Here is a 27710-nt window from a genome sequence, read left to right as displayed (position 1 = left end):
AATATGCAGACCTCGCTTTCGAAAGGGCACGCTTGCATCCCAAGTACCAAATTGTCTGACTCCTCATTGTTCTCGGTGCCTAAGGGTTTGGTACCTCCCAATCTGTTGACTGACATTGGGAGAGTACCCGGGTTTGCTACCAGGAATACAGCCCCTCTGACAATCTGGGTAGGAAGGCTGCAGTGTTGGGGAGTCTTCACATTCTCCGAAAAGTTCTGGGTGGGTTTGACTAGGCAGCGCTTCCTGGGAGAAGTCCCATTCGCTGTCTGGGCTGCGTGTAGAGGGGGCAAGGACCGTGGGCTGATGATGAACCTAACCAGCCTGACTGTGCCAGGATCACCCAAACCCTCTTTGTTGCAATTATTATTTTAATCTGTAAATAATAATAATAAGAAATAATAATAATCATCATCACCATCTACTTGTAAAGCGCATAATCCATACGCAATGTTATCCCGAAGCTGTGCATTTTTATTATTACCCCGATCAATGGATCACTCAATTCTTCTTTCTCAGCTCCCTGGGGAGTATAGAACCCAAGCTACCTATGGGGCGCGAGAAATATAATTGACACTTAGCCATCTCTTCCCACTGGGTGCCCATTAACTGCTGTGTGAACATAGGCATATTTTGAACACTTAACTAAGAGACATCACATGTGCAACACGTGTTTGAATGTGGGGCAAGCTCGATTCCCTAGAGACCCATCCAGTAATTGTCCCGACGTTATAACTTGGCCTAATTTGTGACCTGTGTGCAGCACACTGCTCCCACGTGCCACCACGTCCCAAGTGTTCCCTCCATACGTCAAGGCACCGCTATGTGTTCGGCAGAGTAGCCTATCTTAGAAGTACAAGGATCCGCTGATCGGTGATTTGACACCGCTGTTGGTTGTGATGATGGCCCTTGACGTGTCAGTGATTGTTCCGGTATAACCATCCACCACCAGCATGACACTGGCTCCTCCCATATTTTACCCGTGAACAGTTACTGGGCAAAGGTATTTCCTACCCTTATCAACTAAGGGGGCAGTCGGATAGCCTAGTGGTTAAAGCGTTAGCTCGTCACGCCGAAGACCCGGGTTCGATTCCCGACATGGGTACAATGTGTGAAGCCCATTTCTGGTGTCCCCCGCCGTGATATTGCATGAATATTGCTAAAAGCGGCGTAAAATCCATACTCACTCACTCACTCATCAACTAATCTCTGGTTTGCCTTGTTCAGACTTGATTACATACAAATAAATTGTATTAGCAACAAGCCAAAACAATGAATGTTTTCATTTCATCACGAATATTCTGTGTCTTGTAGAACTTTGTATTATATTAAAGATAGCTCTTTTCAGTTATTGATATAGAAATGCGAAAAAACAAAAACTAGACTACATGTAATAGGTTGTTTTTTTCCTGATAATTTCTGTGTGTTGAATATATAAGTGATCTGGCAGTTTTGTATGTACATTGTTATATGCCTTTCAACTCCGATTACTTTCCATTCCTTAATTACAGAGCAACTTTCAAAATTGGACAGGAGGTTTTGATTCTGAAAAATCGTGATTTGCAGCATAAAAAAAGTACAAATGTCAGGAACGTATTTCTCCTTTCCTTATAAAACACAAATATGCATCCTGCAATTCATTTTCTAATGGAACCCAACTGAAAATGCATTTATTCCGGTCGCAGGCACACAAGCATAAATACCTCAAGTTGATATAAATCTAATGCTGAGAACTCTTGAAGACAGTACTCAATGCGCGACCGCTGTCTCTCTTCACACCTATCCGCTCACGTAATTTCCCCTGACGACCAATATAGCCCACTTCGGGGGTCTTTCAATCAAACCTATTGCTCTCCTGAGAGGGTATTGTAAAACCATGTCATTCAAAGTAGTTTTTTGTCTACCACTGTTTTATTCGAAGAATATATTATTTTAATTTTCGGCTTAACTTGTCAAAAGTCGCCAGCAGCTGGGGGGACGGTGTATATCTTACAGAAGGCCATGTTGCCATGATTACTGGTATGGTGGCCTGACTTTGGTTGATCCATTGCCCGTATATTATACGGCGTCGTCATGTCATAGTCTGATCTTTTCAGTGTTGAAAACGGCTTTCTAAGTAAAACTGTGATATAAAACTAATATACTTTTATATGTCCTTCGCGACAGTTTTGTTATATGATATATAGGCATTATTGGTTTTAGTCACACAATAGATCCAATATTGACGATGGGACTAAACCAGAGAAGCTCATCTCTGTATTCTACGTATTGTTTGTTATTTAACCCGCACTCAGCAATATTACAGCTATATGACGGCGGTCTGTAAATAATCGAGTCTGGACCAGACAGTCCAGTGATTGACATCATGAACATCGATCCACGCAATTGGGATACGATGACATGCATCAACCAAGTCAACGAGCCTGACCACCCGATCTCGTTAGTCTCCTCTTACGACAAACATGGTCGCCTTTTACAGCAAGCAATGGTTTCTGAAGACTACTCAAGCCCGGATCTTCACGGGTCATTTCTACGGACAGAAAACTCGTAAATATTTTATCTAGTAATAGCAGTACCAGTGAAGGGTGATAACAGAAATAATGCGCAGGTTATTTGTGTCCCCAAATTGATGCTTTACCCGGATGCGTCGTAATTCAGGGATGTACTTGATGGCTACAACAAGGACCTAAAGAGGGCAATTACAATATTTTCTCCAAAGGGATAATTTATGTCATCACGATAAAGGAAACAGCCCAAAATAGCAGTTACTTCTTGACTATGATTGGTGGAACTCGACACTGAAGTCGTTATTTTCGGCAGCCAAACGCATTTGTCTGTTGAGTGAAACTCTAAAAGGCATCGATAAACCTGGAGCTTATAACGTAGACCAGCTCATGCTGTGGTGCCATCGAGTGCCAGATGGTGGAATGGTCGCAAGTGTTGCATAATTCATCCGTTTACGTTGTATAAAATATGACCTCAATAACCCTTTATTCCAAATTATACGTCTTCTTGACACATCTTACATCACGTAAGGGAAAATCGTCGTAGGCGTAAACTATGATTCCCATATGAGTATGTACCTTAGTTTAACATTTATACATTTATTCAAGACCGAGAGTAATTTTTCTATTCCCCGAATGGACATTTTCAAAGAGAAAAAACCATAATCCATGAGCCAGCATTTTTGCAGATAAACGAAGGTGAATGGGATGTGGGTTGTTTAATTCTTTTGAACATTAAATAACGGAAATGGTTGGAACTGATGACAGAAACCCATTACTATCACTGTACATTTACCGTTACATGTGGGTGGTACATCTAACATACTTGAAACACCGAGGTGACAAGCACATCCTGTCAGTAGACTTGAAATACTAGCACTGTCTTTCAGAACTGCTTTGCGCAACGACGGGGGAATAAAAGACATGGACGTACATGCCATTCTTTTTGGTGAATCGAGGCATGTTTTTTTATGCCACGTGGCACCGATCTCACCACCAGAATGGAATTCTTCCCAAGCTGCTTTTATTATGGTGTTCTTTCACAGGCAATTATAATTGCTTGGTTTACTGAATTTTTTTACAAAAACAGCCGTGGGGTCATGTTAAAAAAACAAACTACGTCTGTGACAACATGTTGCTAGTGATGTATTGACCCTATTGTCGGTGGAGTTTCTTAGGAGAAGGTAGATTAAAAAAAGTCATAAACAAGTCGAAATGAACTTCCCTCACTATACAGACCAACTTTGACTTCTTTTTTTATCAATACAGAAAGAAGTTATTGGATTCGGTGTGAATGAAAAAGAACGGTTCTTTACATTGTAATTCTAGGCCATAGAGCGAGAGACAGACAGACGGACAGACACACAGAGAGACAGACAGACACAAACACACATCTGAATGCAATGAAATCACAATGAAATTTCACGTCATGTATGAATAACACGCGATGCACGTGCGCCCATAGGGGAACTGACAATCGCTAATACAACTGAAGTTTGCACACGCTAAAAATGCCTCCAAAACAGTATTTCGGTGAACGGACAGAATCGCGAATTGTGGAAACGATAGTAGATGTGTGTGTGTGTGTGTGTGTGTGTGTGTGTGTGTGTGTGTGTGTGTGTTGGTGTGTGGGAGAGAGAGAGAGAGGGGCGGGTGTGTGTGTGTGTGTGTGTGGGGGGGGGGGGGGGGTCGTCGTTATCCAAAGTTGCCCGAATCTTTGGCACACCAAAAAGTGTAATTCTTTGACTATGGGACAAATACCGTCAAACGGATGTGGTTGCAGTGAGGCCTTATATATCAGGCCTTATATTTGACACCAGGACGAGACATTACATTAATTGCAATACATAGAAGGTTCAAATTTAAATCTGCTCCTGTTTTCAATAGAGAATTCCGTACAATAACAGGAGGGAGAATTTCATCATCTGCCGTTGAAAACGCCGTCTGCAAGCAAGGCGGCCTCTGAAGGGTGGGTACCTTAATAGCTTACCGCAGGCGGCAAAGATTGGGGTGGGCAAGGCAACACCAGGGACTGGCTGTGCGTCAATGGCGTTATACTATGTTTACAGACGAATCAAGGTTTTGACTCCGATGGCAGTATACGTCTGGTGCTGACAAGCCTAGAGAAACATAAACGAGGCGAATCTACCACCATAACATATATACCTGTTTACATTTATATTAAATAATAGAGACACTTTTTGCAAGATCTATATGCCGCTTGAAATTGGATACTATTTGAAGCATATGTTTTCAATTATATTTTGTTGTGTTTACGATTCGTCCTTCACCAGTGGTGGATTTTACTGACAGCTGTCAATACTGCGAATGATAAAAAATATGACAGTATAGCTCCGTACTTGTCTGATGATGATTCATCCTTAGATTGTTCAACAACAAACACACAAACGAACAAACAAACAGAACTACGTGCTTCAGAAGCTCCGCTGCATTATGTTCCAAGTGCTGCAATCCAATCAGCGCTGACCAAATATAGAAAGCTCTTTCAATTAAACAACATTACGGAACAGGAACGGTACCAGCACTCAACTATAATTTTCGTCGTAACACTCCTAACAATTTGCAACACAATTACTGAGAAGGAACTCGATGCGGGAATCATGTTTTCGCGGGGTTCCCTAATTGAAATTTGCAACGTTTCTTGAACGTGTATTGGACATCACTCAGTCCAACGCCCGCGGTAATTGCTCTAGATTTGATTCAAACTAAAAATAACCGCTCAATCGTCTCATTATACCTCGATAACAGTTCCTGTACAAACGATAAACCATTTACCAACTGACATAAACTTGGCGATCGTGGATGTCAGTAAACATTACCGCTGAATAGCAATCTAACCTCCGAGTTAACAAGAAAAAAATGAAGTCAGGTCTCGTTTATTGCTGGTTGTACTGCTGCTTCCTGCAGCTTGTGAATGAACGTTGTTCAGACATTGAGTTGGATCGCTATTCATGACCATTCGCGTGGTCGTGGGTTTTTTGTGCGTGCATTGGTTGGCAAGAGAACCCTTCGTGATGCGAATCAGAAATTCAGCAAATGACGAATGTCTCTTCCAATTCGTGTTTGTAATGTTTGTGTGTGTTTTTCGCTGTTGGGAATGCTTTTTGGCTGACGTCTGTTTGGTAAACATCGTAACTGTTATGCATGATTATGCAAGGAGAGTTCAATGGCTTTTCAAGGAGTGCCATTTCTTCTCAGGCAAAACTTGAAAGTCTCTATATCCCGTCGTTATATTACAACAAATTTTAAAATCGGTGTGTAATAATTTTTCTGGCTTTCAATAGTGATGGTGAAATTATGGGATGATATGGTTTCTCAGATTCCTATGTTTGCTGAAAGAGTCTACTGAACTGGAGCGGGGGTCGGGGGGGGGGGGGGGGGGGGGGGAGGGGTCTTTCTAGTTCTGTGACTTGTTTGTACTAGATGTACTAGATGACAACGTGAAGTGAGGCTGAGATTTCGGATTTATTTTAGTTATATTATCCCAGTGGTTTAAGCGTTGGCACGTCACGACGACGCGGGTACCTTGTGTGTAGCCCAGTTCTGGTGTCCCAGTCGTGGTATTGCTAAAAGCGGCGAATACCACACTCACACACTATATTACGACTTGTCAGTTTAAAGTGAAACGAAGCCCAAAGTGACATAATTTGTTTACGGTTACGTCTTTGATTGAAACTATACGCACGTGTGTGATGTTCTCAGATCAGTACTATAGGATTCGAACACATGAATATGATGTTTGCACTGTTGAGAACAAGAGGTGGTTATCCGATGGTGATATATTTGATATGGGTATCATAGGCGATATTACACACATGAAAGATATCTTACAACAGGTGACGTACACACGGGGGTCGCAATTTTGTGGACTTCAAGTGAATATTTTCATTTGCCTATCGGTGTTCATGTATGTGGATTTCAAACCTGTTCGATGTCAAATCATTGCTGAAATGATGTGAGGATTGTTTCTTTTCATAACTTTAGATGTCTTACGACTCTTGTTCAAAAGTTGTTTGATAAAGGTTACAACATTCAAGTCCTAGACAATGTATGGTAGGCATGTGGAGGAAATGTCCAATTTGACGCATCCGTGACACAAAATGATGTCCGATGCAATTCCCTATCCGTGAACACCTATGTCATCACTATTTGATGTGGTCGCAATCGTACAATCAACTCTGTGTTGGGCAGAGATTTCGTATGGATATGGAAAGGGTTTGTCGCTTGTATTAACATGGATGTATTGTTTCTATTTCCAGCTTGGTCGTGTGGACTGCATGAGGATGTGCCTGCACAAATGTCTCTCCGACCCGTCCACGACCTGTCTCTCCGAGCTGTCCAGTCTCCTGTCTTATGCAATACAGTGTAGACAGGTACGTCTTGCAGCTTATTGGATTTTGCTTCCAGAGTAATACCTCCGTCTTCATTGTTTGTTTGGCACCTGATGAAACATGTCCGTTGTTTTGTATCCAGAGTATTGAAAAATCTCTAAATTAGGTATTTTACAGATGACTTGATTTCATTTTCGGTTGTAAGCGACCCACTATTTAATGTTTGAAACAAACTCAAATGTTCTAGAAATAAAGGAAAGAAAACACTAACTTATTCTAGAAAATATATAAAAAACCACCAAAATAACGTATTTTTCAAGAAAGGCGCCGCGATTCGCTGTGCAGAGTTGCGTCCCTTGGGCACGCCAGAAACATATGATTGTGGGTTGGAGTCCCGGTTCGACCCGAATATGTTTCTAGGTTTGTCCGCACCATACCCGTGCTCTCGTGGGTATCACCGAAGTGGTAAACGTTTAAGACCTGCATCACTTCGGGCTTTCCTCCCAAGCTGGCACGCCGCGATATAACTGCAATACTGTTAAATGCGGCGTTAAACCCAACTCACCCACTCACTCACTGACTCATTGCCTCACTCAGTACACGCACGAAGTCAACCACGAAATCACCCACTCACTCGCTCAATGTAAAATTAAGTTTTCCGTTCTTGAATACCCCAATGAACCCAAAAGAATACCCTATCTTGGCTGCCATACGTTCCCGGGGTTTTCTGACAAACCATTAGGAAAGGCACACCTATTCGCGAACACCTGGTTTTCATCACTGTTTGATAGTGATTCATAAACACATGCTCATGATGAAGTCGGAATCGTACAATCGACGCTGCTTTTGGCAGAGATTTCTGATGAATAAGGTAAGGGTTTTGTCGCTGTTATTTATCTGAGACAGGCATGACGTCAGTCTAGAATGGTATGACCTCATGATACAATTGATAATGTCATTGTTTTTGCTTTCACGGCAACACGCTTGATTTGTAGAATTCTGAGAAACGGAACTAATATAACGACAGATAGTGATCAAACCTAATATATAACTAATGCGGCATTCGTTTCGCCAAGCCGGATGGCACGTTTTTCAAATTTGGGATTGAGAAAGAGAAGTACTCATGCGCAGCTAATGACGTCACGAATTCCGGAATCCCTTTCCATTTAACAACGTTTTTAGATCAATCAGATTGCTGCACGCTCCAATTTATCATAAAAAATACAGATGTTATTGCTCAGAAAGCACACGCACAACAATGAGCATAGCTTCCCGGTCACGAAGATCAACTCAGGGGAGCGCACATCTCAGCGTACCGGCGCTTTCGCAGCTCATATCTAACTAGCGCTTGTCAAACGCAGTACCAGTCTGGGGGAGCTTAACTTGCTCTTGCAGACATGGTCGGACATCGAGATCAGTTTTTGCAGTTTTGTTGAGTGAGTGACTGACTTGGGTTTATTTGTTTGTCTGTTTGTTGTTTAACGCCGCTCTCAGCAATATTCCAGCTGTATGACGGCGGTCTGTAAATAATCGAGTCTGGACCAGACAATCCAGTGATTGATATTATGAGCATCAATCCATACAATGGGGATCGATGACATGCATCAACCGAGTCAGCGAGCCTGACCATCCGATCCCCTTAGTCGCCGCTTACGGCAAGCATAGTCGCCTTTTACGGCAAGCATGGGTTGCTGAAGACCTATTCTACCCCGGATCTTCACGCGTCCGACTTGGGTTTGAGTACCCGGCCACAATATTCCAGTATGAGTGAGTGAGATTTCTTAATTTCCGTTTTATCACAGCGTTTCTGTTCAATGTGGGGGGTCTAGGAATAACCGAATCATAAAGTTTTCAGGGGCTTTACAGATTGAAACCCACGAGCACGTTATGGTGCTACAAAACCAGGAACCGCATCAGAGAGAGAGAGAGAGAGAGAGAGAGAGAGAGAGAGAGAGTGAGAGAGTGTCGTCACTTTTTCAGTGCATTAACCTTGGACGCGACGTGAAACCGCATTTCACCTACCTGACCTGACCTCGAGGTGATAAGCAATGGGATCGAACGGTCAAGAAATGGTGGCTATTCTTAAATCCAAGATGGCCGCCAAAACGTAGGATAAATATGATGAGTTTATTGTACCTGAGCCTGAAGAAAGCACAACATAGGAGTAGAGTAGTAATAAGTCGCTTTTAGAAATATTCCAGCAATATCACAGCAGGGGACACTGGAAATGGTGATGACCTTATGACATTATTACACTGGCTGTGGTTTTACACCGCTTTTAACAATATGCAGCCATGTCACATCGCGGAGCTCCAGAAATGGGTTTCACACATTGTACCTCTGTGGGGAATAGAACCCAGGCCTTCGTTGTGACGAGAGAACAGTCTAAACACAGGTTACCCCACCCCTCCTATTTATAAAGTGTATCAACATATATTTATAACAAAAGTTAAACGATTATACGTAATTACCTGAGGTGGGCGAGTAATGTTTTACGCCGCTTTTGGCAATATTCCAACAATATCACGGCGGGCAAAACCTGAGGTAACACTACGGATATGTGCGCTCTGGCTTCTGACGTTACTGCCCTATAAAGTTGATGAACATCATGACTCTCATGTTACTTCTTTTTTTTTAACCAGGACGCAATGGCGGGTATACTTCTAGAGCATCTCTCAACTCTCACAGCTGGTTCTACGAAGCCCATGCCGTTGCGAGAAAAGCGGGGTAACCCGAGTCACGTGGCGGCGAAACGTGACGACATCACTAGCCTTCAGGTATGTTTTGTTTCAAGGTCAAGGACATTCAAATAATCACGCGACGTCGCACGGGCTTCATTTCGAGTCGCGAGGTCAAGGCTTGCGCATGAAGCCTATTTTCATTACACTTTTTGTCAGTTATCCGTTAATGTCAAGAATCTTAAAGTCCTATTGTCTAGAACGTTTTCGGGTAAGAAAGACTCTTAATGATATTGAAACTTTTTACTTTCTCCATAAATAATGAATGCTTCGCTTTTCATCAATCCTGATGTCAAACGAAATTGTTGGTTATAAAAGCTCTTTAGAAATCCCAAGGACGTATGAGGCTTAGTGCCAATGTATAGTTAATGTATATAATCGTGTGTTTGTTTGCTTGCTTGTTTAACGCCTCACTCAGCAATATTCCAGCTTTTTTGACGGCGGTCGGTGTATAATCGAGTCTTTACCAGACGATCCAGCGATTGATATCATGAGCATCGATCCACGCAGTTGGGATACGATGACATGCATCGACTAGGTCAGCGAGCCTGACCACCCGTCAAGCATAATCGCCTCTTAGGGCAAGCATGGGTTTCTGAAGAATGTAAATAATCTGAACTGGACGAGACACACCACTGTTAGATCCCAATCAATGCCATGGGGTCAGGACCAAAGTCATCATGGAGCACATTAGGACCACCCAGCCCCTGTATCATTCCCTAAGGAAGGAACCCCGACCAACTCTACCAATAATTCCGATCTCTATAATCCCGAGAGTGTGGTGAATAGTGTTCTACCATCCAACAACGCTTCACATGACGCTTCACATAACGCTTCACACGACGCTTCATATAACGCTTCACATGACGCTTCACATAATGCTTCAGATGACGCTTCTCATGACGCTTCACATAAAGCTTCAGATGACGCTTCACATGACGCTTCACATAAAGCTTCAGATGACGCTTCACATGACGCTTCAGATGACGCTTCACATGACGCTTCACATAATGCTTCAGATGACGCTTCACATGACGCTTAACATAACGCTTCAGATGAGGCTTCACATGACGCTTCACATAATGCTTCAGATGACGCTTCACATGACGCTTCAGATAATGCTTCAGATGACGCTTCACATGACGCTTAACATAACGCTTCAGATGAGGCATCACATGACGCTTCACATAATGCTTCAGATGACGCTTCAGATGACGCTTCTCATGACGCTTCACATAATGCTTCAGATGACGCTTCACATGACGCTTCACATAAAGCTTCAGATGACACTTCTCATGACGCTTCACATAACGCTTCAGATGACGCTTCTCATGACGCTTCACATAACGCTTCAGATCACGCTTCACATGACGCTTCACATAATGCTTTAGATGACGCTTCTCTTGACGCTTCACATAATGCTTCAGATGACGCTTCACATAATGCTTCAGATGACGCTTCACATGACGCTTCACATTACGCTTCAGATGACGCTTCTCATGACGCTTCACATAATGCTTCAGATGACGCTTCTCATGACGCTTCAGATAAAGCCTCACAAGACGCTCCACACGATGCTTCAAATAACGCTTCAGATGACGCTTCACATAACGCTTCTCATGACGCTTCACATAATGTGTCACATGATGCTTCACACGGCGCGTCGTTAACGCTTCAAACGACACTTCACACGATGCATCACAGAACGCTTCACATGACTCTTAACCTGAAACTTTACATATACACATAAGAAATGTCTACCCAGTAGTCTACTCAGTCTACCCACCAACCTTACACCGACTATTAATGGTGGCTTCAATACAGCCATGGCGCTGTGAAAGATTCATGACTTGAACACTGCTACATATTACACCCACTGAACCTCGATTCCCCCAATTCTTACAATCATGCGGTACTGACCAAGAGGGTCTTTACCGTCCCTGATCCCTCACAGTGTTAAAGGGGAGGAAATAGAAGATAATACAGTGATCATTGTCTGATATGCTGAAGACTTGCTTTTCAATACATAAATGTGTTTTCACGAAACGCTAACGACAGAATTTTAATTAAAAATATAACGTTAAAAGCTTTATTTTTAAAATGGACAACATTGCACAGTGAAATTATATTCTTTCATAAAAGAACAATTCGAATTAATTCAGTAATTCGTTTCAAGAACGATGTCTCTCTATATTTGAGTCAAATTTTCTGTCACGCGATCTTTCTACTTTGGCATGGAATCGATTACGGCCTCAATTTGGAACCCAGGTAAAAAGTAGTCATCTGACGCAGGCGCCATTATCCACGGCAGTGTACATTGTATTTTCTCTGCCTACTCAGAAAGCAATTTGCAGAGTGATAGCACTCATAACCAAAGAACTATGTCCCTGTAATTGGCAGGGTAAAATACAGAGGCACATGTGCGGCTTGAAGGTAATAATAACGGATGAGGTCGTTGACGACCCGCCATTAAAAATTCTGGGGTGGTGTCGGTTTGTTTGGGGATTGGGATTTCGGCTACAGACAGAAAATTGTTTCGGATACTACGACATATAGGATTTATATTTTTTGTTTTTTGTTTTGTTTTTGTTTTTACAAATTTAATATATGTGACAAAGCACTTTCCATATTCATAAGTACTATTCCGACTATATCGCGAGCATGTTTGCGAAAAGGTGAGCGTATCTGCCCAACCGGTGGCACCCGTCACAAACACATGCAAAGGCAAGTTAACTGTTTATCTGAAAAACAACACCACGGGAACATATGGCACATGTTCAAAGAGGGAATAGGATCGGACATCATTCTTGTCACTGATGCAGCAAATTTGGAAATGTCCTCCACATGTCTACCATTATACTTTTTGAATGTTGTAACCTTGATCAAACAACTTCTGAACAAGAGTCGTATGACGCACTTTGACATTTTGGAAGAAAGAGCCTGCTCGATTGTACCTCCAAAGATGAGAAATGTAAACACCAACACAGTGTTTTCTTGACATCCAGCATCTCCTCCAACTAAGAATATTTTGTGAAAACCCTGAGGACAAAACATGTTTTCAGAAGTTAAGTTTTCGAAAAGACTCCCATACAACACGACCAAATATCAAATGGTCTTCAGAAACAAACCAAGGCAATTTTGTTGCAGCTTTGGCTCGCCACACACAAGACCCGAGTTCGAGTCTCCTTATGGTCCCAATGCCTGAAACACTCTTGGTGTTACTCGTCCTAACACAGCTAAAAGCTAACTCACTCATCCGCACAAATGCCAACCTTCTGATTCGGAGCATCACGATACTCGAACGAGGGTCATCGTTTTTGAGTGTAATTATAGTGCTTGAATCCCTATTGCTTTAGGGCAGTTGGGTAGCCTAGTGGTTAAAGCGTTCGTCCGAAAACCGGGGTTCCAATCTTCACATGGGTACAGTGTGGAAAACAATACTCACTTATCCTTTCCTCTGATGTAAGGCGCCGCGTGCTACAAGGGTGCTTACCGGTCTTCCAGGATCCTATTTTCCCGGGTTCGAATCCAAGGTTCTCACAGCTTATGCTAAATGCATCATGATCATTCCTTTGTTAATTTGTGTGTTCGTTTTAGCACTCAAACAAGTCACCGAGTGTGATCGATCTATGAAACCGAGTTAATGGGAGCCACGTGGGACTGTGTTTCATTTATGTCACCGCATGTGTGACGCGAAAGCATCTGCAATGGCATAATGTCTGACCCCTTTGATCCAATACGATCTGCCATTTATTTGAGTCACATTAGTTTCCTCTGTCTGACCGTCCACGGTGAACTTCGGTTTGTGACTAGTTACTACACAGTCTCCTTGCCGCAAGAATAGCGCGCGCGTGTTTGGTTAGAACAGTATTTCAGTTATATCACGGCGTGTCTGCTTGATTAGGGAGGTAGCCCGAAGTGATTCAAATTCTTAACATTTATCATTTTGTGAAACCCACGAGAACAGTTACAGTGCTGACAACTGTGCTGGTAAACAAATAAACAACTAGGGCAAATCTAGGTCTGGGATTCGAACTCACGGTGACAGGATTCAGGCATACCTAAGGGACGCAACTCAGCACAGCGAATTACGACACGCCAGACGACTGGCCACAAATGTCCTCTAGTCCGTTAGGGCACCTATTTCCATCGTGAAGCATGTGTTTATGAACCAAATAGTGATGACACTACCACACCCCACCGGTGTCACCCGCCACAAACACATGCAAAGGCAAGCCAATTCTTCATCCGATAAAACATGGGGCCACACAAAACATGTGAAACTAGGGTATTACATCGCACATAATTGTTGTCAATGATGGTTCAAACATAGAACTGTCCTCCGCATGTCTACCATAAAGCTTTCCAGGGACCTTGAAGTTGTTTGATCAATAGTCGAATGACGCTCTTTGAAATCGTCAAAGCCATGCGTCTTTGCTCCATTGTTCATTGTTCATATTGACGGTGACACATGTTTTGTTTCATTCCAGAGGCTGGTGGAAATGGGATTTGACGTCACTTCCGCACCGATTGATCAAATTCGTCCAATCAATGTCGCGTACAGCCACGACAGTCAAACCAGCTTCCGGTATCTCCTTCTGTTACAGGTTCTGGAGACTGTGATGAAAGAGGCGATGTCATTGGAAGAATTAAAAGACAGGTAACCAATCCATTTTAGTATGTGTGGGCGATGGGGTAGCCGAGTGGTTTAAGCTAAAAATCTGTTCGATCCCCACATGGGTACAACGTGGAAATCCCATTTCTGACGTCCTTCGTTGTTGTATTGCTATGAACGGCGTAAAACAGTACTCACTCACTGTTATCAGTCGAGTAATTTAAACTATTTTCGTAACTCATCTGTGTTTATTACACAAACTGCACAAATATGGAAAATATGTAAACAGCCCAAAATATCAGTTTTTGAAATACCGCTTCCCTCAAAGAAAACAATGAAATATTATCTAAACGAAGAATTTACTAGCGATATTTTGTGTGCGCTGGACCATTTTCTAAAATAGCTTTGCTCAAAATTGTACTAATGGTTAGTTATAAAGAAGATGGTATAGAGAGTTGCGTGCACTGGAATAAGTGTAAAATAAACATTATCTTGAGATAAACATCAAGGATTTATAACAGCAAGTCAAGTATATTTTTTATCCGCGAGAGACATTCTTCCCTTTGGTGCCAACGTAATAACTTATGTTCAAAACCAGTGGCACCACAGTTTTGAAAAACTACAGCGTGTCTTAAATAACGTTTTAAAAAACTAAACTCATTAGTAAGTATCTTGTATATGTGAAATTGAATTCGCTGCCGTAATGCGACTCACAGATTGCCTTATGTTTTTTTCAAGTATGGTGATGAACAGAATAACCAGCTGTAAATGAAACCAGTTCAGAAATGAGCCATGCTATCTCTCTTGTTGAGTCTACCTTCTGATATCGTGTACCACCTGGGGGCATGGGGGCCCAGTAGGACACCGCAGTTTGCCAGGTTCTGTTCCCGAGGCATGCCGTGCCTATGGTTGAGGGTTCGAATCCAAGACTAACTATTATAACATGATAGATGTTGTCGTTGTTTATTGTGTAACACCGCACTCAGCAATATTCCAGATACAAAACGGAGGTCTGTAAATAATCGAATCTGGGCCTGACAATCCAGTGAGTGACGTCATGAGCATCGATCTACGCAATTGGGATACGATGACATGCATCAACCAAGTCAGCGAGGCTGACCACCCTATGCCGTTAGCCTCTTATGCCAAACATAGTTGTCTCTTTACGGCAAGCATGGGTTCGAATAACCAATGACATTTGTTCTCCGTGTAGGTCCGTTATAGCACTCATATTTCGTACCTGCGGGCCGTCGTGACGTAACTGTTTAAAGTGGCTCATAACCAACTTTAAATAACACCTAATCTCCAAACTTTCATCTTCCCAAGGCAAAAGAGTTATCTGACTATAAAATCCAGTTTCCACCCTTGCCGAACTAGCCTGGAATTATGTAGTTATATTTTAGCTGAAATAACGAGTCTACAAATAGTCCAATTAAAATCGCGTTACGAAATCGACATTCAGTTCTTAAACAACATGGCGACTGCCGTGCAGATTTCGGTCGATTGCAGGATTTGCAGATTATGTGTACCGTTAACTGGACGTCGACAGAGGTTTTCAAAGTCTTTAATGTGTTTTTGATGAAAGTGCTCAAGTAATTTGATTTACTTCGGGAGGTAAGACATATTTTATTCCAATAAATATCCTGATTATCGATCAAATCGTCTTGATTGGGCGCCGCGTTTTTGTTTGAAGGAGATGCAAGTTATATGAGAGTTGGAATCTGATTGGTCAATAGGAGGGACATAGAAGGGGCGTAGCTCGTAATGGTCACAGATAGCGCTACGATCGAACCTCGAAATATCAGCCTTGCTCAGCATTTGTGGAAACTGGACTAAGTCAGTTAACGCTCTTGCCCCGGGAATATGCCGAGCCATTATTGAGTGAGTTTGGTTTTATACCGCGTGCTTCGTCATACCAGCCGTCTGATGGCGAAGGACACCAAGAGAAGTCATCATACCATGTACCCATGTCGGGAATCGAACCCGGGTAAAGGAAATGCTTTAATCAGCAGGCTATCCTGCCGCCCCACTCCTCACCATTAATTACCTGCCAAGGATCACATGATGGTCTTTTTGCGAAACCGGCGGTAGCCTTCTGGTTAAAGGGTTTGCTCGTCACGCCAAAGTCCCGAATTCGATTCCCACATGGTTGCCCTGTGTGAAGCCCATGTCTCGTGTACCCTGCCATGATATTGCTGGAATATTGCTAAAAGCGGAATAAAACCCAACTTACTCGCTAACTCTCTGCCTGACAGTCTCTTCATCATCGCCACTGCAACAAACATCCCTAGTTAAACCATCATAAAGAAAGTTTATGCAACGCTTGCTATATCTGTCCACACTAATAATCGATGTTTTTAAATCCTACATCAATTTCCCAACGAAAAACTTTTTTTTTTCTTTTCAAGGTAATATACTCACGTTTAAATACAGTAAATGGAAATCGATTATCCAACGACATGTTTTGTGACTGTTTCTTGGCAATCGCTGCTTGACTACCCTTTAAGTTGTTTCTTTCCATCATGGGATGTTTGTCAGTATTAAGTCTCTGAGTGTGAGGGACCGCCTCCGTGGTCTGGTGGTAGAGCGTTCGCCCTGAGAACCCCAAAAATACTAGAATGTGTACTTTGCTAAGTAAGCGTAAATCCAAAAGTAACATTTGTTACATTTGACCACTTTCTAAATGGCATGTGTTTTCGTAGTTCCGAGTATTCTCTCGTTTTTCAAGTTTCCCTCCTTTTCACTATTAACACCAAAACACTAAAATTGAATATTCAAACTATTCATTTTCACCACTGCTGACAAACCATTCATGTTGGGCATATTTCCTAACAGACAAAAATATAGTATCAACTGCTGGTTCCAACTCTATGTTTTTGCTACCATGAAAATGAAAGTTCGATTAATATGTGAATTAATTACAACTTAAACACAAAAATATGTATTCTTAATCAACGTAATACCCAATATATAATTTATATATACACCACTGTCACATAAAAAACAAATTAAACTGCGGCGTCTCTGTCTGTCTGTCTCTCTCTCTCTCTCTAGTTTTCTCAGAGCCCATTCTCATAAACCGAAACCTAATTACTTATCAAGAGGCGCGAAACAATGACACATTGTATATTTTACAAAATTCTCCACGTATCTTTGACGCCAGGAACCCTGCTGTTGAAAGGACAAGTAAGGTTGTGTTACGTCCAGCGTCTACTGAAATGTGTTTTTCAGTTAAATATGGAAACGTCATTAATAGGAAATCGTGATTTGTGATTGCAGATATGGAGTTGCAGATGCTGAGAGGAGACGGGGGAGAGACTGGGTGAGTGTTTGTCTGCTTACATTAACACGTGAAATGTACAGGAACAGCCCTGTTATAGGGCCCACATTTTAGTTTTAGAGAGACAGACAGAATTCGTTTCGTTCCCTGCTTTTAGCCATACAGTTTTTGTACTTGAACCAAAGGCATATTTTTGTACCCCCACCCTGCCAAGAATTTCAAATACAGGGCTCCCTAATTAGGACAACAGTTCTTATCTCACCTTATATTAAACTATTAGCTTCTGATTGGCAATTAATTTCCATGTACCCGCTAATGTCGCCCCTACGAAACACATTCGAACACACCTTACACAACTTGCTTATCTCGCATAAGTATCGTTGAGCTGAAATGAACCGATGTTTATGCGATCGCATTCGGTAAAGGGAAGTAACTCGATTCGTTTGCGTTATCTACTAGCTGTCAAAATGGCTGAATCAAAAAAGCTTTGGACTTATGTTCCGGGTCTGTCTGAATATATGTCGGCGAGATAAATTTGTTGTCAACTGATCCCTTGGGGCATATATGGTATGATGTACCTTCTGTGTACTCTGACGGCTCGGGGTACATAGGCTAACATAAAGGGTACACCACACCATGTCGTCCTCAAGATCGGTTGACAACTTTATTGTGATAAGAATATTACATGTTCACGTTAACGAAATAAAATAACTGTAATGCCGATCTGTATAAACCATACTATTATATCAATAAATCAAAACGACTCAAAACCTTTTTTCTGTAAAGGATAATAAAGCCGGTAATACCAATCTCATTTCTCCCCCCCCCCCCCCTTGTCTGTACAGATAACGGCGAAAGTGCAGCTCCTTAAGAAGGCTCATAGCCAGTACCAGAAACTGCTGGCCCGACACACGACACTGGCCCGAAAATGTGCAGACATCGTAGAGGACATGATTGAAGACAAGGAAAACAGGTGAGACATGCTGAGGAAAACAGGTGAGATATACTGAGGAAAACAGGTGAGATTTACTGAGGAAAACTGTTGAGATATACTGAGGAAAACCAAGTGAGATATTCTGAGGAAAACAGGTGAGGTATACTGAAGAAAACAGGCGAGATATACTGAAGAAAACAAGTGGGATATACTGAGGAAAACAAGTGAGATATACTGAGGAAAACAGGTGAGATATACTTAGAAAAACAGGTGAGACATGCTGAGGAAAACAGGTGAGATTTACTAAGGAAAACAGGTGAGATATACTGAGGAAAACTGGTGAGATATACTGAGGAAACCAAGTGAGATATTCTGAGGAAAACAAGTAAGAAACAGCAAGGAATACAGGTAGACTATCGTATGCGGTGAGATATAGACGGAACATGTGTAATATAATCAGAACAACAGATAAGATATTGTAAAGAAAACAAGTGAGATAAAGCAAGAAAACAAGTGAGATAAAGCAAGGAATATAGATGAGATATAGTTAGGACAACATGTGAGGTATGACCAGAAAACGGATGAGATATATTGAGAAAGACATATGAGATGTATTGAGAAAGACATATGAGATGTATCGAGAAAGACATGTGAGATGTATCGAGAAAGACATATGAGATGTATCGAGAAAGACATATGAGATATAGTAAGTAAACAGGGAAGGTACAGCAAAGAAACATGCGAGATATACAATATACTACGGTTATAAAGAACTCAAAGGGACCACTAATTTTAGTTCGTTGTAACCGTAGTTATAAACATATAAACACCATACATACAGCAAATGGCTTGGACCAAAAAAACATCCGCAAGTTCGTTATAAGCGTGTTCGTTATAAACGTAGTTTACTCTATTAAGGACAACAGTTGAGTTTAGGTTAGGAACGCACACAGTAACACGGATCTCAGACGAATACCACCTTGTGGAAACCAAGGAGCGTATGATACGGCGGTGACAATAAGAAGGATTATTATTACGGCAACTGTGGTACACATATTCACGACTTACTGGATCCTGGCACAGGTAAGAGATGTAGTTTTTATTCCGCCCACCACGAGCCAACAGGCTCTGATATATATTTTACCTTATAAAACGAGTCGTTAAATCCAAATCACTCACTCAAAAACTCTGGACATGGAGAAAGCAATTTAATTCAGCTTATTTCACAAATATTTGTCACTAAAAGCTTAAAGCCAGTGCATCCATGTCGTTACAATGTGGCTTGGAGTATTTTTCTTTGATGTGACATGTATACAAATGTAGTAAGGACACTTCAATTCAGGAATATCACGAACCAAAGGAGGGTTAATACAGTGTGTTATCTCTTGCAGGGCCTGTGATGAAAAGTTGAAACAGCTCAGATCAATGTTGTCCTCAATGATGCACACTGGATCTGATAGCTTTGGCTTAAGCCGGGGAATTGACGACATTGCACACGCCCTTCAGTCAAGGGACATTACTCCTTTACGTAAAGGGGTGACTGATATTGAGAACGCCCGAGAATCAACCAGGTAACTTGTTATTTTGGTTTGGAACTTGAAAACTATTTCAGTGTTCTTTAACGCAGAAGATCAGAATCAGGATAATGTGATTTAGAGTCCGGATGTTTGCTTTGTTTTTCTTCTTGTTTTACGCCGCACTAAAAAATATTCACTCTATATCACGGCGAGATGTAAAAAATGAAACGTGGACCTGTCGAACCAGTGGTTGATATTATGAGCAACGTCGATCTGCCGCCATTTAAGTAAGAGCAATTAGTAAGTCAACCAAGTCATCTATTTTGACCACCCGATCTAATGTAATTAGATCTTAAAATAAGAGCGACAAAATCCTTCGACTTCTTCAAAACCAGTTCCCGCGGGTTAAAGGCCTTGAGAAAGTCAAGGACGTTTTTAATCAGGAAATATATATATATATTAATGGATGATATTATCTTTGTTTATTAAGACAGAACAGAAAATCTTTAATCCAATGCAAAATTATATGTACACATAAATGAAGTAAGACTGGATCAACAAAAACATACACAATGTTTTGTAACAATGTTCTTTGTGAAAAAATCCCATTTGTTTAACAGGTCTCTGTTGAAAGACGTTCACGAGTCATGGAACACTCCAGACTTTGACATGACACGCGAAGTGAAGAAAGCCCTTAGTCGCCCGACCCTTGAGACATCAACATCTAACCAAGGCGCAAAGACTTCAGTCAAAACATCGCGGCGTTTGAGGAACGGAGGACAAGTTCAAGTCAGATCTACTTGTCAAGACGGCGGTGTTGTTGCCGCGGCCGATGACGTACGTAGCAGGCATCCGGAGCGGAAGGGAACAACTTCTGGAGCAGTCATTACCGCGGGCAGTTTGTCACATGGAGCGACCAAACACACGATCACTGCCAGACTTGGACAGCGGCCAAAATCGATACGATGTGCTGATGATGGCCATACGAGTTTACCAAGATCTCTGAACAGAGACCAAACATCGTCCCATGATTATATATCTCTTGACAGAGATGCAGCACCGATAGATCACGTGACCGAACCACCATCAGATGGAACAAGACAGGCGCATGAACAGCTTCAACCTAAAATGTCACATGACTATGCTGTTATTGATAAAAATTCAATCGAAAGACAAAATTCTGCTATCGCTGAATGTAATGAAAACGAAAAAACGAAAATCGAAAAAAATGTAAGGTCTGTAATCGGCGAAGGAACCCCCGCGGCACGGAAGACTCCCCTCAGTGCTCAAAAATCCCCTGATTACGCGACAATCAGTTCCGATATCGGAGAAAGAATTGATCTTGAGACTGAAAACAGAGATTATGGACATAACGCTGACTTTTCAGATGGGGAGACAATGTCAACAATTTCTTCCCATAATTCCACACTGCAGTCAGCAGTAGCGCACCTGTCACGTGATTATCTCTCGGAAACAGGGGAGAGTTTTCGTTCAGCGTCATGTGTTATAAATGCACGTCAAGGAAACACAGATATCGGACAGTTTGACGTGTCTGATTTCTCCGCAGACAATTCTTCCGATTTTTTGTCCGTATCGTGTCCTACTCAAAAAAGTCAAAGTCAGATGTCATATTACAGTGAAGATGACGATGAAAATGTATGTTATAACTACGTCAGGCTTAACCTTGAAAACGAGGATCTCCCGGATGAGTTGCTACGCAATCATCGTCTCTTCCGCCATCTTGAAGATGTGCGACGTCTGAGCACAGAAAACAGTGACGTCATCGAAACTGTTGTCACGGCGTCTGGCGACAGAATAAGCTCGGATTCTTCTGATGAGAGCTCGAGTCGATTCATCAACGTTAGAGAGGAGGAAAGTGATAAATCGGTACAAGAACATCCAGTGAACGACAAGAAAAAACGAAAAGTCAAACTTTTCAATCATTGTGAATTAGTTTCCAAACGAGAGTTAACCCAGTCGGACTTTTTCGAGTGCTACGATCGATCAGCTGACGTCATTCATTCACAGCGTTGCCATGACGACCTTGATCTGCCGTGGGATCAACTACAGTTTTCTGTAAGCTTTTTCCCATCTTCTACATAATCATATTTCGAAAACTTCTAACTTGCGGATTTTCTTGGAAACTCGATACAGAAACTGTCTGAGTTACTTTAGCTGTGTTTCGCTCCAACACCACCTCCTAAATCAGCTATTATTCTTCTGATTTTACGCGGTTTATGCAAAAGCATCACCATATGTAATTATCTCCCATTCTTTGCTGATAGAAACCTCACAGTCTAAAAAAACGTTTTTTGTCCACCAATATCTGGTGAGGTTTTTCGAACCAGTATCTAAGATCTGAAAGCCATATGAATATCTGCAATGCATTTATGTTTTACATTTGCAACGATGCCAAGGAGTAGCCACACGTCAGTGTTATAAAAGTATGTAAGTTGCATACTCGTTAAGGTCTCCAGTTTCTGTAATATATCACGGAAAACACGATGAAACAATACCACTTCATGATTATACAATATCACTTCATGATTATACAATATCACTTCATGATTATACAATATCACTTCATGATTATACAATACCACTTCATGATTATACAATGTCGCTTCATGATTATACAATATCACTTCATGATTATACAATACCACTTCATGATTATACAATATCACTTCATGATTATACAATATCACTTCATGATTATACAATATCGCTTCATGATTATACAATATCACTTCATGATTATACAATACCACTTCATGATTATACAATGTCGCTTCATGATTGAAGAATATCGCTTCATAATTATACAATATCACTTCATGATTATACAATATCACTTCATGATTATACAATGACACTTCATGATCGAAGAATATCGCTTCATGATTATACAATATCACTTCATGATTATACAATGTCACTCATGAGTATACAACATCACTGCATGATTATACAATATCGCTTCATAATTATACAAGATCACTTCTTTATTATACAATGTCACTTCATGATTATACAATATCACTTCATGGTCGAACAATATCTCTATGGTTGAACAATATCACTTCACGATTATATAATTTCACTTCATGATTAAAGAATATCGCTTCATCACGATATCATATCGTTTCACGATTGAACAATATCACGTCATGAGTATCCAATATCACTTCGTGAGTATAAAATATCACTTCATGATTGAACAAATTCACTTTGTGATTACACAAGATTACTTCTTAATTATACAAAATCTCTGTATAATGGCTACAATGGCGGATATAAAACCCATTACAGGTATTGAATCGTTATCAACGATGACCGCGGTATTAAATCAAGGGCCACTTCGCTAAATTAAAACGGCTTTTCGGTACCTTCTCATTACTGAGTTTGCTGGCATCAAAGATAAAACCTAGTCAGCAATAATTCATGATCATCTTATTATTCCACTCTGTTTCGTCCAAGGGAGAGTTAAAGTAATAATTTTTCACTCTTTGAAAAAAATAATCCTTTGATTGATAGGCGTAATGATTATCAAATATTGACTATCTCGTTGTAAGCCTGTTGCTATCTGTTTCTTCATCACTGCCATTTAGGACATTGGGGAATTTGGAATCATTAGCTATAAATGTCGATAAAGTCATTAGAAACGACAGTAGTTTGTCATGAGCAGCTCGACGTGTTGTTTCATGCATTATCTGGCAGCACAGCGGATTAACAGCTACGATGCACTGTTGCCTTCATGCTTAAACAAATATAACGAACAGTAACAGTTGTAACATTAGAGTTGGAAGCTCCTAAACAGCGACACAGCGTCGGTGCATAACGTGGTTATACATTTTAATGATGCTTCGCAATTTAAACGATTACAAACACATACATCATAAAAGGAAATGTTGAAGCAAAATATGACAGACGACTCATGGTATTGGATGCGACGTCTTGATAATGTTCATATTTTGAGAATTGTTTTCAGTTCTATTAACATGTTAAAAGGTATTTGGTGTTTGTGTGAGGGTGTCTTCCTCTACCATGAATGCAAATCCATTGTTCCTTTTAGGAAGTAAATGACACTGAATATTTGACATATGTTGGTGAAGTAGGGAAATGCATTGAAACCTCGCTAATGCGGACCCCATTTAACCGGAATCCTCTCAATCTGGACAGGTATTGCCCGCAACGTCTACATATATACACCGCAACACTAGTTTGTAGGGATGACTCGATTATCCGAAATTTGTTAATACGAAATATTTCACAGCTAAAGCTACCTTCCGGATTAACGGGGTTTGCTGTATCAATACGATGCTAAAGTCAGCCATATATAAGACGATGTAACTCTTGTCTCGAACTATGGATAAGTTAACATTTTCCAAATTCGATTTCGAGTTCACGAGGTGTATCTATGTGGTTTTGTTGGATGATCATTTATAAAATGTTTACATACACAATGCATATTCACTTCCGCACTGAATAATGATTTACCGCTATGCATCCTCTCTTTCTTCCTCATAGGATACTGAAGATGAACCTGCTAAAGACAGACCATGGTGAGTTGTGATTGGGAGTCTATCATTATTGATATTAAGATAATATACTATTTCATTAATGTGTCACACGGCATATGTTATACTGGAATTATCACAATTATCAAAACAATATAATATACCGTACGGCCTATGAGACACAATATTAACTTGATGATACAATAAGAGCACTCAACGTGCTAAAATATCAATACATGTTAAAAATAGTAGTTAAGATATTTGCAGATACAAACATATCACAAACATATCACATCAACCTTATTAATTCAATTCAACTAGGAGTATTTATAGTCTAAGAACTGAGAGGGATGACATTTCCTCCGCTTAAACATAGTGTTCACGACATCGGCAAGGACTAACGATAACGCATCACGCTGCAATAAAAAGGCGAATTGATCAACTGGAGCCATGTCAACAAACACAGGCTTAATTAAAGAGGCTTGATGAAATAAATCCGATCTTATATCAGAACAGAATTTACAGGTAACTGAAAAATGAGCTTCATCGCCAACACTGCGGAGGCTACAGAATTTACAAATACGTTCAGAGAGAAGGGTTTTTGGGCGTGAAAAGCGTCCTGCTCTAGTTCCCAAGGGAGCGTACGACAACGGAGCTTGGCTAGAGAGAGCCCGTTCCAAATATAACGTACATAATATGAAATACAGAGGCTATCTTTAAACAACCGGAAAGTTCTCCGTTTATAACCAGATTGCCCAGATTTATATCATCTTTGTACAGTCACCGTGGTAGAACTGCCCACGTTGTAAGCACAATGGCTGAAATAGTCCTTGGTAGAACTACCAACGTTGTAAGCACACTGGCTGAAATAGTCCTTGGTAGAACTGCCCACGTTGTAAGCACAATGACTGAAATAGTCCTTGGTAGAACTGTCTACGTTGTAAGCACAGTGGCTGAAATAGTCCTTGGTAGAACTACCCACGTTGTAAGCACAATGACTGAAATAGTCCTTGGTAGAACTAACCACGTTGTAAGCACAAAGGCTGAAATAGTCCTTGGTAGAACTACCCACGTTGTAAGCACAATGGCTGAAATAGTCCTTGGTAGAACTGCCCACGTTGTACGCACACTGACTGAAATAGCTAGTAAGGTTTACCAACTTAGTGAGTTTCAGCGTCCACTCAGATACTTATATGTCAGTAGACTTTACCAAGCAGTAAATGTTTTACAAATTAGAGTAGTCGGTGGGCTATTGTAGACTATAACATTTATTCATTACTGGAGTAGTACATTTACTTTCCTTGTAGTAAGTTTTACAACACTTTAAGAAAGGCTCGTTTCTTGGTCATTCTTTGCTCGCTGTTGACAGCTGCTGAATACAATTTGCAAAAGAAATAAAAACAAATGACATAAACCATACAGAAGAAAGATAATATATCATAATTTTAGTGACATCTTAAGTTTATTTCATGGCCGCAATACAATAAAAAGTAATTAGCAAGAAATGGTTATACAACGGTGACGTATTTGATCAAGTAAATGTGTGTTTGGGACCTTAAGTTTACAGTGTTTCGGCGACTGTTTTCAGCCTGAGACGTCTTGATACCGTTTGTAATTGTTTGGTAAAATCCAATTTTCAAGTGCTTCTTTTGCCCGGTGCTGGAGGATCTGGTCACTCCCCAGGATCAAATCACTCGAAGGGGATTTCATCCAAGACTCAAATCACTCCCACAAGGATCACACCACTCCCCCTTTGCATGATGAAAACGCCCCCCTTATACTTTCTGCGCAATGGTTTGGCGATAAGCAGCGCCCTATCCTCATGAATTACTAAATATAAATTGAATTGAGTTGAACTGAACAAAGCCCTTTAAATTGTTCACTGTTTCAATACTTCATTTATGCATTTATTTAATCTTAGCTTGAAAACTCTATTAAAAATTATGCGCGATAAAATAAGCATTGAGCGATATTCAATAATAAAAGGTCATGAAGAACATTTCTGAAAAGAATGAACATTTTACATAAGCCTGTAGCTTGTTATCTAATCCATGAACTTTTAATTTTTCTACATGAAATGAATGTTAGTGTTGGAGATTAACAACTTGGTTAACAACACCGCTTTTAGCAATATTCCATCAATATCACGGCGGGGGACCCCAGAAAAATTGGCTTCACACATTGTACCCATGTCGGGAATCGAACCCCGGGTCTTCGGCGTGACTAGCGAACGCTTTAACCACTAGGCTACCCGACCGCCCCTTTTTTATCATGAGAGGACAATTCCCACTTAGCACAATCGCTGCCCGGTGTAACAGGATAAAGTCACTTCCCGTAAATTTCACAGTTCCAGGATCAGGTCACTCTAATGTCACCCCAGAGTGTGTCAGTTCCAGGATCAGGTCACTCTAGAGTGACATGTAAGGGAGGTGATTTCGTCCTGCCACACCGGCAGTTCTATTTGCCTTTTCCGACAAGCACTAGGGAAAGGGGATTTATCTTATAACGGGTCTCCACTGGGAAGTCATATTGCTGACAGTACTGCACCTTATGTTGGTCATGTCTGGTCAATTGATTTGTTTCTTTATGTCGTCAGTATCAATACCAGACACCACACGGAGAAAGACAACGCGTATATGGTCGGAATAATGATAAGTTCTGGCAAATATCGAGTTATCATCTCTCGGCTTATAAATCAATTTCAGGGAAATACGAGAAATAAAGAATTTCGCTTGTAAAGGAGTGGGTGTTTATCAGTATGTATTCCTATCTAGGCACTTAAAATTATGTATATAAATTAGATTAAAAATCGATTAGATAGATTTTCTGATCATATCCAACCCACGGTCCATACACTATTCGTAACCCTTGAAGAAAATAACTCAAGAGCAGTTTCTCCCACCTTATTTCGTGGGTGTTTGTGTAATTGGTGAACCCGATGCTGAAGCGGAAAGGGAATATTTAATCTTCCAAATAATAGACATGTCTGCCCACGTGTATTAAATATCAGAACATCAGATCAAGATAAATACCCGATTCATATCTGTTATAGCTGGTGTTGATCATATCTTTTTTCTAATCTGATCACATTCCTGACATTAATGTTGCATATTTAACGCTCGACTCAGACAAACTGCCGGGCACAAAATGTATAAAATGTCAAAATTGGATTTGACTAAAACATTACAAACGCTGTCAGACGTTACTTGGCTGAAAACAGTCGCAGAACTGCCAACGGAACTATGACCCCCCC

At 40.9% G+C, this 27710-nt stretch overlaps 1 protein-coding gene across 2 annotated transcripts in view; it reads left to right on the top strand.

The window, feature by feature from the left end:
- The window catches only part of LOC124131232, a 65842-nt gene that overhangs the window by 29439 nt on the left and 8693 nt on the right, over positions 1 to 27710 (top strand). For both annotated transcript variants that reach the window (XM_046494346.2, XM_046494345.2), the window contains exons 6-13: positions 6782 to 6895; positions 9496 to 9630; positions 14082 to 14251; positions 17486 to 17528; positions 18332 to 18459; positions 19812 to 19991; positions 20558 to 22013; positions 24468 to 24502. In XM_046494346.2, coding sequence (XP_046350302.2) covers positions 6782 to 6895; positions 9496 to 9630; positions 14082 to 14251; positions 17486 to 17528; positions 18332 to 18459; positions 19812 to 19991; positions 20558 to 22013; positions 24468 to 24502 — 2261 coding nt within the window. The remainder of the gene's footprint in view (positions 1 to 6781; positions 6896 to 9495; positions 9631 to 14081; positions 14252 to 17485; positions 17529 to 18331; positions 18460 to 19811; positions 19992 to 20557; positions 22014 to 24467; positions 24503 to 27710) is intronic.

This window comes from Haliotis rufescens, unplaced genomic scaffold, assembly GCF_023055435.1.
Source record: "Haliotis rufescens isolate VD_foot unplaced genomic scaffold, xgHalRufe1.0.p SCAF_14, whole genome shotgun sequence".
NCBI lineage: Eukaryota > Metazoa > Mollusca > Gastropoda > Lepetellida > Haliotidae > Haliotis > Haliotis rufescens.
The sequence above is the reverse complement of the archived record's forward strand: the minus strand, read 5'-3'. Positions and strand labels throughout refer to the sequence as shown.